Genomic DNA, 18,277 nt, shown 5'->3' on the forward strand with positions numbered 1-18,277 from the left:
CTACTTGAGGCACTAGTTTAAGTACAATGAAAATGTTTTTCTTAAAAACTTGATAAAATAGCAAGTGACGTTTTCTTAATTGAGCTTGAAGCTAACACTGCAAATATCTTACATTGCAGCTTCATTCTAGTTGTTTAGCATACTCAAATATAGCACCAACTCTTTAGATCCTGTTATTTAATATATACTACATATTTTAGTCCCTTACGAATCTTAAGTATCTTGTTTACCATTTTGGTACCCGTAACTTTATTTACTATACTCAGACAAATGAGTAATCTCACCACTGCACAAGAAGTTGAGAACATTTTGTTTAATTACAGTAAGTGTTACACAACATACTACAGTGGATCACTGGTGGCAATGCTCATGGAAATAAGTCATTGCTCATTTGCAATAAGTCGCAGGAGGCCAGGGCTGAAAAAATTAGAACAATTACGATCAATTATAGCAATAGATCATGTCAGGAAAACAGGTGGTGAAAATATCAAACAGGAACACAGATGGGGAATGTCAGTGACCAATGGTCAAAAAATTAAAGATAATGGAAACAAAACTAAGTGGACAGCCAAGAACTTGTAAGCTGAACAAATTCCTTTCAAGGAGTGAAACTTAAATGGCAAAAATTTTATGGGCAAAAATAGAGAAAATTTAACCATATTCAAAGACAGTGGAACAAGTATATAAAGGTTTTGGGAAATTAGAGAAAATCAGCATGCTTTACAGAAACAATGTTAATCATTGGCAAAAGACTCAATGAAATTCTCTCACTACCTGAAAAGTCCTCAGTTATACTTTTATATCTCCAATCTACTTCTTTGTGGTGATAAATCATTCAAATATTAAGCTCTCTGAAAAAGATCTCAATGACACTTTCCTGATCTACACATCAAATTATCTTCTAACACCAGTAGTTCTTTCCTAGAATGATGTTGCATTCGAGCCTTGCTTTATACCCATAGCCATCTTCCAAATACGATCCATTGATATTAAATTTACTGGTCTACAGCTTTCATTCAGAGTTCAACTCTTAAATAATAATTTAGTTACCAATTATCTAGTATACCACTCAAATTGAGAGAAATTCAATTTTCCATCTACCTAGCATTGCTCCTCCATTTACTGAGTATTTTGATATTTATGTCTGCTACTCAGCTGAAATAGACTAATACTCAGATCATTGATTACTAATTATGTGATCTCTAGCTGAAAGGTTCGCTGGTATTTTTTCCACACTATTTGCTTTAAAACCTTAAGTATTGAAACACTCCACCAACATTGCCCTTGCTAGGTGACTACCATCATTCTCAAAACTACACATACATTTTGGCAACCAGTATCTTTTGACTTTATTTCAGCTGGGCTCTCAAATCTCCATTCTGTTCTCTAGTCTGGTTGCTTGCACTTGCTTTATTTTTCCTGGGCTGCTTTTCCAACAACTCATCAAGGAGACAGCTTATTCGCAGGCTGTAAGGAAGGGGTCTCCAACCATTAACTGACCTGCTCTCCTTTGAAGACATTTTGCTGAAAAATTAATCACAGCTTTAATTGTTGTAATCTATAGTCCTTGCAGTACCACTCCAAGATCAGTGCTCCTCCTTTCTTTTCAGCAATTATTTGACAGTTACTTCACAATAGATTGATTTAGTGGGGAAAATAAGCATTTGTAATTTATCAAATGTGTGATATGTACTTATTGTATTTGATTTGGTAGCTCAGATTCATAAACAATTCCTAGAGGGACAATCCAATGCAGACAGATCAGGGGCAAGATTCTGCTCAAGTTTTTGAACATGTTTTCCAGCTGGTGTCTGATTGAAGGGATCATTACCTCAGACATTAAATGGTCACTGGATATTGAGGTTTTGGCTGAAGTTCTGCTAAATCCACTGAGATTCCTAAGCTAAGGAAAGAAGGTAACCCATTCAATTACTATCGAATAGCATTGCTAAAGAGATGGTGCAACTGCCTGGGACAAGGACAAAACTTGCTCCATTTTATACACTTCAGAATTTTTGGTAAAGTAGCAAACGATTGCTGACATCAGTAAAACTGAAAGCAAAACCAACTAATTGTTTCGGGAGAGGACAATAATTGCTTCATCTCAAAAATCAACCTGGTACAATAGCCAGGATGTAGTGGAGGAGACTAGGCTGCACTGGATTCTTCAAATTATACCAATGACCAAAACTACTGCCAGCTAATACCAACTTTCCAAAAGAATATTTTCTGCAAGTCAGTTTAACTAACACCAAAAAGGTTCTCTTACTTTTCTCACTCCCTACAATCTTGCTTCCAATTCTGGCACCAAAATCAAGAGTATTCGTAATATACTGAACAGCAACACTCCTCCTTTCATTTAATCTTCCTAATCACTGTGTTCTCTTTTCAAAGTCTGTAAAACAAACAGGCAACGCAGAGTCACAGACAGGATAAACAGCAAGAGATCTTAATTTAGGTTCTTTTATTTAAGTTTAATATTAATCCATGCTGTGTTTCAGTAAGAAGGATACAGATCTGTATCGGTGGCTCCAGTCAGATATATCCAGTAGTACAAATTAGCTTCAAGTTACACATACTGAACAAAGAGAGAAAGAGAAGGGGTAGGGAGAAAAAGGAGGAGTGGGTAGGAAAAAACCAAAACTTGTTTTAAGCATGCAGGCTTCAACAGCAGCTCAAACACGACCTGCTCTGCCAGGATGGACAAAAAAACAGCAAAGGACTATCTATGGATTGTAACTGTCATCTGCTATCCTTAGGATCAAAAGCACTGAAGAAAAACACTGCACATCAGGCTCACAGACTTTCAGAGCAAGCTACTTAACTGCTCACAAATACAGTTTTATTTGTTTAGCCACACTAATCGCTGCAAGTATTTTTTCTGGGGAATAAAAATAAGCAAACCAACAGCATGCAGTCGCTAAGAAGATTTGGTGTGCAAGATGCACAACACACTTAAAAGGGTTTTTTTTGGGGGGCAGAGGGTGGTGCTCACAGCACACTGGTTCGGTTGTCATTCTTTGCAATTCATGACCAACCAGCAATTAAAATTGAATGCTCAGATCTCAAGTGGTTAAAAAAAGTGCAGGCATGAACTATTCATAAAGCTGCATTAAGTAGAATTGAACAGTTGTTTCAAAACAATTTCCAAAGAATTATGGTAGCTAGTCAAGAAAGCAGGTCCCAGTTAAACATCCATAGAGAGACAGCATTGCTTTTAGATTTTATTTTAACCAAGTAAAAAATAAAATAAAAAACAAAAATAATCCTCGGAACCCAAATGGGCACATAGCTAATTCTGAGGTCCAGCACCAACATCAAATTTACTGGTTCTCAGCTTGGACTAGGACTGTAGGGAGGGACAGGAGAGGGGCAGACAGGGTCTTCTCATTCGCCATGTCTTCTCACTGATTGTCGTCATCAACATCTTGCACCACATCTTTACACGGTTCCTCACCTGTACAAAAGGAATGAAGTAAGATAGATAATTAATTTACACACCCGCTGCACAATTAAACACCAGCTACATACTCCTCAGCAGCAGCTTTCACGGATAACATGCAGCTTTTTCAACATAGGCTGTTGCATTCCAGTGACTAAAGCCATGGTCAATTTGCCCCAACCCACCTTCCACTTAGGGCTTTGTTGCTTTTCAATCCTGAGAAGTGAGCTGGATTCTAACTTGGTTCAGCTAATAAGCTTTTGTTTTAAAAAGGTGATCAGTATGCATCACACCACCCCTAAAAAGCCAGGATGATGAATAATGATCAGCATGTATGACCAGGTCATAGGAGAGTTTGACATATCACTCAGACATAAAGCCTCAACTGGAAGAGCATGTCAGGGCAGAAATGAATATATAAACAGATCTACTCAGTTCAATTATTCTAAAAACATAAATTCTAGTAAAAACTGCATTCAAAACAAGGCTTTGGAGAATGTGTATTCAGCTCCACAAGCAAAAAGCAGACAGGGAACTGTCAGACTCTAAATTCTTGTTGCCATGTTCAGACCAGAAATGACAGCGTTTGGAAAATCTGGTGGATGCTACACCTCAAGCATTAGCAAATGCATTTTTCAATAATGGGACTAGAGGCCACAAATTTCTTCATTAAAAAGCAACCTGTGTGTTACTGTAACATAGGCATTAGCCAGCTTACTTTGGAATGGATTAATACCAGTTAGAATAGAACAGGATGGAAGCTCACAAGTACAATCTGCTTTCCCATACAAGATCGAGGTAGGTAATGATAATCTTCTAGAAAGTCACTCACTCCCTTTAGGAAACCTTTTCTGTCATTCATTACAGAGGCACACATCCCATTCCCAATAATTCCAGCCAAAGATGTGTACAAGGAGAGACACGCAGAATACCAATTCCTCAAACTTCTCATAACTCTAGTTCATGACTTGGATTTTAGTCAAACTTTCCACAATGAAAAGTTTATCTAGAAGCAGAGGGAGGTATCAGAATTACTACCTAGGAAGAATTTGACTCAGCAAGCTGCTGTTTTGATTTCATCTTAAAAATTTTTGGGCTTGCCTCACTGTGGAGCAAAACAGGGGACAACTTCTAATGCCTGAATACTTGCTGCAGGAGCAGGAAATGTGACTTGCATCAACAATTCAAACTGCTTTTAAGCATGTTTTATCATCTGAAAATAGCACAAAGCAATGGTTGCTTGAATTAGGTTATGCATTATCTCTAAGCTAAATATTGGTACTATTTGCAGTGTCATTTTAAATTCCAGAAATTGAGGTTGATAAATTTTACACTTTCACTCCCACCAAAAAAAGCACCTGAATATCGGTTAAAACAAAAGCAAATTTTTCTTCCCTTGCTAAAGGGAAACAGATATCTGGAATATCAAAGCTATTGCATTGGTTTAATTCCAGTGCTTCTAAATTGCAAAGTCATGATCTAAAAGCTATAGCAGTAACTCAGCCAATCATTAGCTAAACAAATTACTTGAATAGGTCGGAGATATCAGAGAGAGATCTTAAATTCAAGAACCACAGCTTTAGAAGTACTGTACACCACCATCTTTTGTATTTTACTAGGTCCAGAGCTCAAGTACCAATTGTGGGCAATGCATGGATTAAAACTATTTTCAACATGTAGGAAAGAGACTGACCAGACTGATACCAAAGAAAACAAAGCCCCATTCATCAAAATCAAATTCAAAGGTTGTACACCAGATAGTGTCCCAACTCTGGGAGCTACATTTCAATCTAGTCAAAAACAATGAAACAGGCCTTGCATGTGAAACTGATTATTTGTAGCCCCACTGCTGGAAAATACAAAGCATGAGTCTGTTTACAATTCCGGGTTTGCCAGACAATTTAATGACAACTGACATGAACAGTGTCACACTGATGCAAATGTGCGCTGGAGTGAATTAAATGTAACTGATGCTGTGTGGATAGAGTCTGCTATACTGCATGCTGCATTAAACTGGGGGTTGCAGAAGTCAGGGAAATTAAGCATAGGATTTTATTGCATAGACTTCAAATGTTGGTTGGCGAGGGTGTCAGACTACCCTCTTCAGCTCAGAGCTCAAGTACTCCATGGTCATTTGGGCACACACAAATGCTCAAAGGTTTGACAGCTGGTGTGCCTTAGCACAACATGATCATTTGCAATGAAACACTATGGACTTGGAAAGATTTTTTAGAATTCTACTTCAGTGTGCTGGTGGTAACCTCCCTTTGACAGGGATGGGGGCAATGAAAATAGTTTGAATTGGACTAGGCCTAACAGAGATACTTCACCCAATGTTTCAATCGACCAAGCTCAAGCAAGGGACAAGTGAATTAAGTACCTCATAACCAGATTCAGAAGTCAACTACTCTTCTACATCACCATGAAACTATAAGGTCCCAATGAAAACAGCCATGATGCAGGGCATTATTATCCCAGTCTGTTGTATGCCGATTGTGACAAACTACAACACCACAGAAATTCACAAGCAGCTGAAACCACAAACTGAAGTCCAAACATGCCCACTTGTTAAAATGCATCAGAGTATGCCAATACTTTTAGAATGCTGAGGCAGACCTAGCTGTGAGACAAGCCACACAGGTTAATTCAAAGTTGAGGCAGATGTCACAATACCAGATAAATATGAAAACCACAAATCCAAGATTAAAAATGTCCTTCTTCTTACTGGCCTTGGTTTCTGTGGAGTTAAAAGTTAGTGATGGAGTGGGGCTTTTTTTTCTGCTGTACATTGTGATGCTTTCTTTCCCAAATCTGAGCCACCCAAAACTAAGGGCATACTAGCACATTCCACCACACCCCACAACTCTGATGATGTCATTTTAAAGTAGATTCTAGAAGGGCAGAAGCACAGGAAATACCTGAATTTCATTTGCCAGCTTCAAATAGTTTATCAAGATACAGCACACAAGGCTCAAATGCCCCAATGAGCTAATACAATAAGAATCACAAAATAGGCCAGATTCAGCAACTGACTGACATTTGCCCCAACAGTGACACCATTTTCTCTGGGATAAGGCCCTAACAATACATCATGAAAACTTAACTTTAAAATGGTATTGTGACATCTCATGATATGACAAATGCTTGGCATTCTCAATGACTTACAAAGTACAGTTTACAGGGGGAATGAATGGTTCATATCCTTTAGGAATCTATTCAGGAAGGAGAAAGGAATGGAAGAAAAAACAGGAATGTGAATACTAAAGAGGAAAATGAAACAGTACATAACAAATGGAACATAAGTGAAACAGGAGAATCCTCAATGAAATGGGAAGATGTATGGTTATTGGGACTGCTTTTCACAATGTCAACTTATGTCACCTGGGCTCAGAAAGCGATCATTCATTCAGCAACAATTAGTGGAGAAACTGCCAAATGCAGACAATATCGTTAGTCAATACCATTAAGGCCTATGTTTGTTTGTTCCCACAGGTAAAAGTTGTCTCTATACTAGAGCACAGGAAACAACTAAAAGAATATGGTGCATTGGGACAGGAAATAAAAGCACGATATATAGTGTCACACTGACTCCCAAGTTATATTGGAACTGAAACCTCAAATTAGAATTGATTAAACTCAAATTCAGACAAAAGCTGAGGTAGTTCTGCTTTAAAAGGATACTTCATCCATAATCAACATGTTGTAAATGCTATCTGAACTCATCCTCAGACAAGGCAAAGATAAATTGCAATTTCATTGTTTTGTCTATTTTGGTAAATTCTCAAATCCAATTGTAGAAATCATATGATGAAACTGAGTGCTCACCAAAGCGCTATTTAGCAGATTAAACAAAGTTCACCATTAACTCCACACGACCAAGCTCTCTCTCTGATCAGAACCCACGATATCTGAATTGAGAGCACCAGCACATGGTACGAGGATGGTATAATCTGGTCTCAGGTTACATAAAGTAGGTATACTCTGTGAAGACTAAGTCTTCTACAGTTCCCAAACAGCTAGACAATAATCAACAAGAAAAAACTCTTTCAGAATAGGGAATAAAGCACATATTCACAGCAAGGGGAGAATCGGAAGCTTAGACTTGAAAACATTTTCATGGACTCCAGGCTCAACAGCAGACTTGAGTGGCTCAATGACTTAATCCTGATTATATGCCCAGCAGAGTCAAAGTTTCAACCCTTCCAAATGTTAAAAGTTGAGTTGGGCCAAGTTCAATTCCAACTGGTTGAGTCCTTTGATCAGATTAGAACACAATTCTCCCAGATAATCAGCAGACATTTTGTTTGATTAGACAGCAAGGTAATGCAGAAGAGATTCAATAGCTCATCTTATTTATTTTCTATTTCCCTTTGAATACACTCACAAATGAAATATCCCACGCATCAAAAAGCCTTCCACTACTTTGGCAATAATTATTTGATATGCATGGACAAGTGCAGACAAGAAATCCTGAAGAATCTCCTCAGCTTCTGGGGCACAGATTGAAATACCCCCAAAAGAATGAGATACCCCCTCCCACCAATGTATTGGTGTCAGTGGGCTGAGGACGAAGAACACCGAGGCAATACAAAAAAGGGAACTGATTGCATTTAGCAAATAAAAAGATATGGTTCTGTGGAAATCAGAAGTATTTGCTGGTTACGTACCATCTCCCTGCATGTCTGAAGTCCATAGTGTCAAGTTGTCACGTAACAACTGCATAATGAGTGTAGAGTCCTTGTAGCTTTCTTCACTCAAGGTGTCCAGTTCCGCAATTGCATCATCAAATGCTGCCTTTGCCAATCTGTGGGGTGAAAATGATTTTTTATATTGGTGCTTCAGCTAACTTAACTACATTTGAAAACCCAGACTAGCACTTAGCATTTCAGTCTCAACAGTTAATATTCAGTCTTACCGATTTCAGTATGGTGGTTCATTGGATAAAAACTGTAACCATTATGCATTAGCTACCTCCCACATTGGAGATGAATAGCCCATTAATCTGTTTTGGCAAATCTGCATGAGGGACGTTAGCCAGGTCACCATCAGAAATCCCTTGAAAATGTCGACAGAATCTTTTAACATTCACTTAACACCTACCAACCCACAGGATTAAGACAGGACTTCAGTTTAACATCTTCAAAGGATAGTGTCTAAAATTGTAGCTCTCCAGTACTTCATTGAAGTATTTGCCCAGAGGTGATCTAAACCTTAACTTAGGACTAGGTTGACAATTTGCCCACCATAGTTGAAGCGTAGGCTCTCTTCCCTGTCTTTACAAATATGGTTACTCCAATAAGGTAGCAGAGGTAATCTAATGTGGCTCAGCAACCTTAGGAGAGAAGGCTACAACTGGAAACCTAAATATCTGTTGTTCTAGTTTTTATGCATACTGTGTACATACCTGCAGGCACGGTCAGGAGAGTTGAGAATTTCATAGTAGAATACAGAGAAATTCAAAGCAAGGCCTAAGCGAATGGGGTGTGTTGGTGGAAGTTCTGTCATTGCAATATCACTAGCCGCCTTGTATGCAACCAGGCTGTTTTCTGCTGCCTCCTTCCTGTCATTCCCTGTTGCAAACTCTGCCAGATACCTGTGGTAATCACCTTTCCTGTAATTAGAACAAAGGACAATAAGACCAGTCGCAACAACTAACGAATGGTTTGTTAACTATAATATAGTTCAAAGCAAAGCAAGGGCACACAGCGACTCATCCGAACACTGGTGAATGACTTATCAGATATTACTGAGAAGCTCGATTTTTGGCTAATTTCTTTCCCCTCTCTCTGTTAGCTAGGGCACTTGGCTAACTGCAGTTGTCCTAAATACATCTCTGATCAAGGTCAGGTAATTCAGCACAGGTCAGTAATTCTATTTGTGCCTTTTACTTCACCACCACTTTAAGCAGCGATTTTTACTGACCAGACCATTCTAGGAACACCTATTATTTTGTTAGTGTATTTTTCTTTGGCTGGAAGAGGAAATGAATTTTTGCCTATAAATTCTGCTTTACTACAATAGTACTTTTATCTACAGTGCAACAATAGCGCACAACTCTGAGGTGACAGGTGAGCATAGTGCAGCATGGAAATCTAGCATACCCCAAAATACCCAGTACGTACATTTTATAGTAGAAAACCTTTGACTCTCCGGTGTTGGCAGCAGGAATGAGGTGTTTATCCAGTACATCCAGAATGTCATTACAAATTGATTTCAGTTCATCCTCAACCTGAAATTACAAACACAACATCAACTCTCACAATAGACCAAAAAGTTAGTTACTTGCAAATTAGAATACTTAGGGGCTTGAATAGAACGGATGTGGAAAAGATCTTTCCACTTGTGCGAGAAACTAAGGCCCAAGGGCACAGCCTCAGAGTGAAGGGACAGCCCCTCAGAACTGGAACGAGGAGGAATTTCTTCAGCCAGAGGGTGGCAAATCTTTGGAACTAATTACAGAGACAGCTGTGGAGGCAAAGTCAGAGTACAGTTAAGCCAAAAGATAGATAAGTTCTTGATTAGTATGGGAATCAGGCAGGAGAATGGGATTCAGAAAAACATCAGCCATAATCAGATGGCACAGGAGACTTGATGGGCCAAATGGTCTATTTCTGTTCTTATATTCTTTTGGTCAAAACCTATCTGCATGGCTATTTTCAGTGTGAATGTACAAATTAGGTATGTGAATTCAAAGACAAAACATCATGATTGTTCACCCAGATAAAGTAACCTGAGATGTATGGATGGTGTAAACTGGGCTCATGACATATTTTCATTGTATATCTGTAAATATATTGAAAAGAGCACAGAAGCACTAACATGAGGGATGGTATGGAAACTTTTCACTTGAACACAACATACTAGCCAAGTGCTTTTGGTTTACTGTTGCTCAAATGCAACACCTTTTGTTAATAAAAAGTACTTCTAGGCAGAAGGAACTTTACCCCTGAAGGATGAAACATTTCCTGGGCAATCATAGCATTGAATGCACCATATGTCACATTCCTAACTGCAAGAAGCCTGAACTTGCATTAATGGCACTACCTGGCAAAGTACAAGATTTTTGTTTTTGTTTTGGGGCGGGGGTGGAATAACGATGTGGTGGTGAGAGAGCGCATGAGACAAAAAAAAAAAAATCGGGCAGGGAAGAGAAAAGACTCGAGAAGGAAAAAAAAGTTATACCAATTCATAACTAGAGTGATTTGGAGATTTTGTTTCCTCTTCTCAGGGGATAGTGCTACCCTAGAAAAGCTATTCACTTGATTTGACCAGTACATGAAACAAAAGCAGCACTAAAAGTCTGCCTTTGAGTCATGATTGAAGTGCTCTGCCTACAGTTTTACCTACACAAGTCATTTGCATTTACAAGTATATCTTAATTTGTGTCATTACAGCTAGTTACATTACCCATGTTCATTTTTGTACAATGCAAAGCGTAGAGAATAGGTTGGTGCTGTTCCCAAAATATAACAACATTGAGAATATAACCTGAGATTTTTCAGTGTATACCAAAACACAGGAGTGCAGATTTTAATTCTCAAACGGCAGACCATGCTTTAGTTGCTTCAAGGGGCTCCAATTGATTTTAGTGACTAGTGCACTCCAGATGCTGGAATTCAGCACTCAGCTGAATCAGAGAACACATGTAAGACAGCATATGTCAGCAAGGTTCTTTAGTTGAGAAACCAAGTGAGTCTCACATTAGGTTATTTTCAAATTCACTGGAAAGGAAATCAGAATAAAATTCCTCAGGCTGTATTCCAATAAAAGCAAACCCTGGGAAGTAAAAATAATTTCCAAAACTTAAGTGTTTAGATCAAAATTTTTGTATTCCCAGTTCCAAATTGAGCTCAACTGATGTCATGAACTTAATCTCAGCTGAAGTCCTGTAATACCATTCTAATGAGATCAGAAATTGGAATGGGTCAGAGAAAGAAAATGGGGAATAATGCTGTTTAAAAAAAGTTAAGTGGAGATTTTGAGGACATCAACTTAATACCATCACTAAGAGATGCTGTTAAATATTGGGAAATAGAAACAAAGTGAAATCCTCAAAAAAGCTTCAAGCACTTTTTCCAAAGCAGGAAAACTCCCTCAAATGGAGCTGTAATTTTTTAAATCCAAAATAAAAACACTTAGATATTAGTATTGAGAAAAGCTTTGATACAATTATGGTAATCAATCACATACAAAACCCTATGCACTGTGGAAAGATCTTGGAATATATTGGAAGCAAGAAAGTCATCTGTCTGCTGAGGTTCACTTCCCTTGCAGGACAGAATCCTGAATCTCAGGAAATGAGGTGGCACAGTATTTGGCAAGTATTCAGCAATATTCAATGTGATCCAATCAATTAAGTCAAAGAATCAAGTGACTTTTCTTTCAAAATACTGATCAATCTGGTGTTGAACTAATTAAAAGAGCATGTTGCCTCTACCAACTCAGTGTGAAGGCACTCTTTAGTTTGCACACAGCAATACAACTGTATCCGGAGTCTCCCTAACAGAACATCATTCTGTTTAGGAAGAGTGCGCAAATCCTCATGTTTCTTAGCACTGGTAAGAGGATACTCTCAATCATTTAACTGATACTGACTAGAAGAAAAAACAAAATCAAGGCTGATCCAATTTGTAGTACTGGTCAATTTGAATGCGTCATTATTTTAATTAGTAGAGGTTGGCGTTGGAGAACATGGCCTGATCCTTGGACTCATTTTACTCACTGTTGGAGGAATGGTATTAGAACACTGATTTTTCTCAAAGGTTCAGCATGAGGCCAGTCAGTTGTGTCTGTGCTGGCTATTGTTGTAATTGTTTGAAGCCACTCGAACTCAGCACATTCTTCCTTCCCAGATATCTAATTCCCTCTTGAAAGCCTCAACCAAACCTGCCTCAGGCATAGTTCCAGATCCAGAGTTTTTCTTCATGTCAGCATTATGCTCTTTTGAGAATTACTTTCAACCGGCACACTTCGGTGCTTGTCCCTTTCTCCAATAGGAAAGTTGTTCCCTATGTACAAGGCCCCAACTGCTTGATTTTGAACATCTCAATCAAATCTTGTCTTGAAGAAAACTTCAAGACAGAGTTTCAAGTTTTTCTAATAGGTCTACATAACTAAGGCCCCCTCACATGTGGGACTTTTCTTGTGGATCTTCTCTCAATGCCTTCACATCTTTCCTAAAATGTAGTACCTAGAACCAGCAATGGTTCAGGGAGGTCAACTAGTGCACAATTTATTTACTTCTATAACCAGTGCCCCTTTTCATAAAGCTTAGGAATCTGTATGTTTAGAACAACCTACCCTGCCACCTTCAATAATTTACACACCCAATGTTTCTGTACCCCCTTGAGAATTACACCCTTTATATTCTTTGTCCTTGTTCCTTTCACCAAAATCATTTTGCTGAATGTCACTAATCCACTCATTCCAACATTCTACGTGCTTTTGAAGTTCCACACCATCCTCCTCAGAATTCATGACTTCCAAGACTTGTATCAACTGCAAATGATCAAATGTGAAAGTATATTCTCTACATACCAAAGCCTGAATTGTTAATACTATATATCAGAGAGAGCAGGGCCCTAATGCCAATCCTTGGGAAACTCCCACTATCTCAACTGTGGCTTTTCTCTAGCAAAAATTACAACTGGCGAATTAATTTGCAATCCATAAATTACAAACCTAACTTAAAAATCAATATTAAATCCCAACTTAATTCACTTAAGAATTAGTGATTTCCAATTTCAATGGCGGAAAATAGCATTATGCTTTTGTGACATAGGTTTATCTGGAATGATCATCTGAATCCACCCACAGGCATCAGTGGCTATATAGCTACCAGCAATAACTTAACACTACATTAAACATATATAGTATAGAAACATGAACAGCCTTCCTATTGTACAGCCACAATCCAATTGAATGGTGGAGCAGACTCAAGGGGCTGAACAGTTTAATCCTGTTTTTATTTCTAATAGTCTACCCAATCATCTCTAGCCTTGTTTAACTGGACATCAGTTTGCGACTTGTGCTATCCCATTTATACCAACTTCTGAAAACCCCAACTTTAACTTAGCCTTCCCTCCATGTGCTTCTTCAGAGGGTTGTTACAGACTCAATAGGCCAAATAGTCTCTTTCTACAGTGTCGGAATGCGATCTTAGGCAACCTGGTGGCACAGCAGTTAGCACTGCTGTCTCACAGGGCCAGGGACCCAGCTTCAATTCCAGGCTTAGGGGACTGTCTGTGTTAATGTTGCATTTTCTCCCCGCGCCTGTTTGGGTTTGTTTTCACAGTCCAAAGATATACAGGTTAGAAGGATTAGCCATGCTAAAATAAAAACCATCCCAGTGTCCAGGGATGTGCAAGTTAGGTGGTTTAGCCATAGTTAAAAACCCCATGCAGGATACTTCAACATCCAATTGTGGAAGTTGCAGTCAGCCACAGACCTCAGAGGTCCACGTGTTGGGAAAAATTAAAGGGAACACAGCCCACAGGAACAAACATCTTTTCTGTGCCCAAGTCCTCAAGTTCATTATTTTATACACTTTAAATCAATATAACATAGAATATTACAGCACATTACAGGCCCTTCGGCCCTCAATGTTATGCCGACCTGTGAACCAATTTGAAGTCCATCTAACCTAAACAATTCCATATGTTTATCCAATGACCATTTAAATGCCCTTAAAGTTGGCGAGTCAGCTGTTACAAGCAGGGCATTCCACGCCCCTATTAGTGAGTAAAGAAACAACCTCTGACATCTGTCCTATTATCTATCACCCCTCAATTTAAAGCTATGTCCCCTTGTGCTCGTCATCACCATCTGAGGATGATCTTCTCACAAATCAGCCCAGCCTGTCCAATCTTTCCTCCCAAGATAATCAGTTCACTCCAGGTATCAATCTCGTAAGCCGCCTCTGAACTGCCCCATAATGCAATTACATCCTTCCTAAATTAAGGACACTTAAATATACACAGTATTCCAGAAGCTGTTTAGATTAGATTCCCCAGAGTGTGGAAACAGGCCCTTTGCCCGAGCAAGTCCACACTGACCTCTGAAGAGTACCCACCCAGACTCATTTCCCCTACATTTACCCCAACTAATGGACCTAACACCATGGACAATTTAGCTTGGCCAATTCATCTGACCTGCACATCGGCTGGAATGATCATCAATACTCTTCATAATTGAAGCATTACATCCTTACCTTGATGTTCAAGTTCTCTCATAACAAAGGTATAATTACATTAGCCTTTGACTTGAGCACTGGAGCATTTAGATCACACTTTAGAATGTGGCAGTTGTTCCTCTTCTAAACCTTTTCAATCTTCCCTGCCAAAGTAAAGAACTTCAGATTTTTCCACTATATGCTCCACCTGCCAGATTTTTGTTTATCCATGAAATCAGATTATTCTACACCTTTGGTATATCATCTTCATGGCATAGTTTCCTACAACTGAATCCCTTGAGTCCACTCAGAGTCCTCACCGATCCTTCGAAGAGCATCCCACCCAGATAGATCCCTCTACCCTCCTAACCCTGCATTTCCCATGGCTAAGCCACCTAGCTCACGCACCCCAGGGCACTGCGGGCAATTCAGCATGGACAATCTACCTAAACTGCACATCTTTGGACTGTGGAAGAAAACAGGACTTGAAGGAAACTCTCACAAACATGGGGAGAGTGGGCAAACTCCAGACAGAGGGTGGAACCAAACCTGAATCTCTGGCACTGACAGGCAGCAATGCTAACCATTGAGCCACAGTGTCATTTGTAGATCTGTAAATTTAGCCAACATACCTTGGAGATTTTCTTTACACAAGTCATTGATAAAATAACACGCAAAATGTTGAGGGCCCAGAGACCCATGTGGGACTCCATTCCTCATTTATACCACCAGAGTTTACTCCATTCTGCCAGCCAGCTAATCTATCCATGATTAGATTAGATTACATTACATTACAGTGTGGAAACAGGCCCTTCGGCCCAACAAGTCCACACCGACCCGCCGAAGCGTAACCCACCCATACCCCTACATTTACCCCTTACCTAACACTACGGGCAATTTAGCATGGCCAATTCACCTAACCTGCACATCTTTGGACTGTGGGAGGAAACCGGAGCACCCGGAGGAAACCCACACAGTCACGGGGAGAACGTGCAAACTCCACACAGTTAGTCGCCTGAGGCGGGAATTGAACCCGGGTCTCTGGCGCTGTGAGGGAGCAGTGCTAACCACTATGCCACCGTGCCGCCCACAAATGTCATCCTTACAACAGGAGCTCTTACTTTGCACGATAACCTTTTATATAGCATCTTGTCAAATGCCTTCTGGAAACATCTACCTCTGACCATGTGTTCTATAGTAATACATTGCAGAGCTTGGTGTTAAATATGTCGATAATATTCCTGTGAAATATCTCTGACATTTTCATTTACATTTGTATAGTGCTTAAATGTAAGTTGCTGTAGTGAATTAACTTTCTGACAATCTGCAACATAACACTGGGAATCGTTTCAATTTCATCCAATTCCAATCAGCAATTAGTTTATGGTACTGACTTTTAATGTATTAAGACTCAAACTTAGCAGATCATATGCTTGGTGAAAAATAGAAGCAATAAGCTTCACTGTAGGATGAATAAAGGGCTCTAACAATGCTGACCATTCAGCATGATACACCTTGTGTGCCATAACTAGGAATTGTGTAGTATGCTAATTGAGGAAGAGTCGGGGATTAAAAAAGGATTCATTATTTGACTGATGTTCAGATATGCAAGATAAGTTGGTGAATAGAATATTTAGATGTTGCAAGTGAGGGGGCTGGGAATGATAAAGTAAATTGTAAAATCAACATTTGTTAGAAGTTAGTGACTGTTACTCTCTGGTTAGAAGTCAATTATTTTATGACCACCACACAGCACTGCTTCACCGAAAACAAAAGGACAATTTAGTGACTGCATATTAATTTATCATCCATAAAATACTGGAAAATTCCACTGGTCAAGCATCACCTGCAAAGAAAAAAAAATGTTTCAGATCAATAATCTTTCAGAGGTTGTCCAGATATCTCAACACTCATTCTTGCTCCACAGATGCTGTCAGATTTTCTAAGCATTTCCAGCAATTTCCTTGTTCTTGGATATTTTCTTCATAGAATTGCTGGGCAATGGAAGCCTTGCAATAATTTTTTTAAACACAAGAACATATTTGTGTTCTTGTTAGAAAATAATTCAAGAACAACAGTCTATTGCTGCTGCTTTTCAAAAAAAAATCTCAGCTACGTTGTTGCCAGCAAAATTGCTTTAATTACACTTCCAGTTACCAAATTACTAATGGTTTCTAGGAACATCACATAGGGCAGAAAAGTCCTGGAATGCTCTAAATAGAACTGTGGATGTGCCTATACCCAAAGGATTGTAGTGGTTCAAGATTGCTCACTGCTACCCTCAAGAACAATTAGGGATGGCCAATAAATGCTGGCCAAGCCAAAGACACCAACCCACAAACAAATATTACAAGTTAATTACATGTGGGACAAGAGCATCAGCCCATTCCAGAATGCTACTCCTTCTGTCACCTTTCCTGTAGGTTAGTTTGTTACTGCTTCACTTTCTTTCATGCATAATTTTGTTGGAAGCTAACGACAAAATGGAAGCTTTTTTTAAAAAAAAGGAAAGCACCACCTTAAACCCTTTGCAGGCTCAGTAATTACACTGTTACCAAAAACAACTGAATTGTTGTTTGTAAACTGGCTGTTTTATAACTCTGCAATTTGTTATGGCCTTACCGTTTTTCTGTATTCACGGATCATTTTGAGTTTGTCCTCTCCACCTTTGTTTTCCTCCTTTTGCTCAATACTGCTGATTATCCTCCAGGACGCTCTCCGTGCTCCAATCACATTTTTATAGGCCACAGACAGTAAATTCCTTTCCTCAACCGTCAACTCTACATCCATGCCAGCTACCTTCTTCATTGATTCCACCATTTCTGTGACAGGAAAGAAACATTAAAAAAATCAAGTAACTAGTGATAACTCATACATTAAGTATTTGTTAAGATCATTCAGACTTCTTTATTGAGGAACTAAGTGCAGATAATATTCTAAATCCAACTTTCAACATACTACAGAACAGCACAGATTTAGAGGAAAAAAAACTGCATTCACCAATGTCAGATGCCTAAACTCAAATTGCCAAACCAATCCTTTATTTGTTGAGCTCAAAGTGTGCTTAAATTTCTGGTATCCCATTCATGGTCCAGATATTATTTTATTATAAATGACAGATGAACTCAAAACTTTATTCGTTACCTTTAACTGAACTCTGATTTAATATCAATTAGAGACATTAATCTCATTCACTTTCATAAAAAGCACAGGATTTAAGTTGAATTGGTTTGCAGATATTCCTCTCTTCCTGACTTTCATCCCAAAGTAAGACAATTACCTGCAAGGCCAAGCTTTTGCCTGCAATTAGTACCAGAACAAACAAGCATCGCATAATCGTCACCCTATAAAACAGTGAGCTCACCACACCAATACACAGAGGAACCTTGATTACCCAACATTCGATTAACCGAATTTCAGATCATCCGAACGAGATCATAAGGTCCCAATGCTTCGCTGTGTTATCCGGCATCAGATTAACCGAACAAAATATGCCCCACCCATGCTCTTCAGATAATCGAGGTTCCTCTGTATTGGTCAAATGCCCGCAAATACTCAACTCAATAATCAACTTACAGTTAGCATTCAGATCCTTTTTCAAGGAAGGGGGTTGCACCTTCTATCTATTCCTTCCTAAATCTCCACACAGACTTTATTTATACAAG

At 39.0% G+C, this 18,277-nt stretch overlaps 1 protein-coding gene across 2 annotated transcripts; it reads right to left on the bottom strand.

Annotated features, from left to right (window-relative positions):
- Nucleotides 1-298: 298 nt before the first annotated feature.
- Nucleotides 299-17,453, bottom strand: ywhae1 (tyrosine 3-monooxygenase/tryptophan 5-monooxygenase activation protein, epsilon polypeptide 1). 2 transcript variants are annotated; one of them, XM_043718083.1, is made up of 6 exons: nucleotides 17,235-17,453; nucleotides 9,565-9,671; nucleotides 8,847-9,053; nucleotides 8,110-8,246; nucleotides 6,608-6,654; nucleotides 299-3,457 (listed from the first exon to the last, which is right to left on the bottom strand). In XM_043718083.1, the coding sequence occupies exons 1-5, from the start codon at nucleotides 17,430-17,432 to the stop codon at nucleotides 6,647-6,649; spliced, it is 657 nt and encodes a 218-aa protein (XP_043574018.1). In that variant the 5' UTR covers nucleotides 17,433-17,453; the 3' UTR covers nucleotides 299-3,457; nucleotides 6,608-6,646. The 2 variants fall into 2 exon arrangements, with proteins under 2 accessions (XP_043574018.1, XP_043574017.1); XM_043718082.1 differs by lacking the exon at nucleotides 6,608-6,654.
- Nucleotides 17,454-18,277: the final 824 nt, after the last annotated feature.

The sequence above is a fragment of the Chiloscyllium plagiosum genome, chromosome 28 (assembly GCF_004010195.1).
Source record: "Chiloscyllium plagiosum isolate BGI_BamShark_2017 chromosome 28, ASM401019v2, whole genome shotgun sequence".
In the NCBI taxonomy this organism is placed as follows: domain Eukaryota; kingdom Metazoa; phylum Chordata; class Chondrichthyes; order Orectolobiformes; family Hemiscylliidae; genus Chiloscyllium; species Chiloscyllium plagiosum.

Bases quoted from the DNA above. Each gene is read 5' to 3' on its own strand.
- ywhae1 (XM_043718082.1), bottom strand. From the start codon at position 17,432: ATGGTGGAATCAATGAAGAAGGTAGCTGGCATGGATGTAGAGTTGACG. The intron at 9,672-17,234 runs GTAAGGCCATAA...TTGTAATTTCAG, and splicing joins TCCGTGAATACAGAAAAACG to GTTGAGGATGAACTGAAATC. The intron at 9,054-9,564 runs GTACGTACTGGG...TTCTAATTACAG, and splicing joins AAGGTTTTCTACTATAAAAT to GAAAGGTGATTACCACAGGT.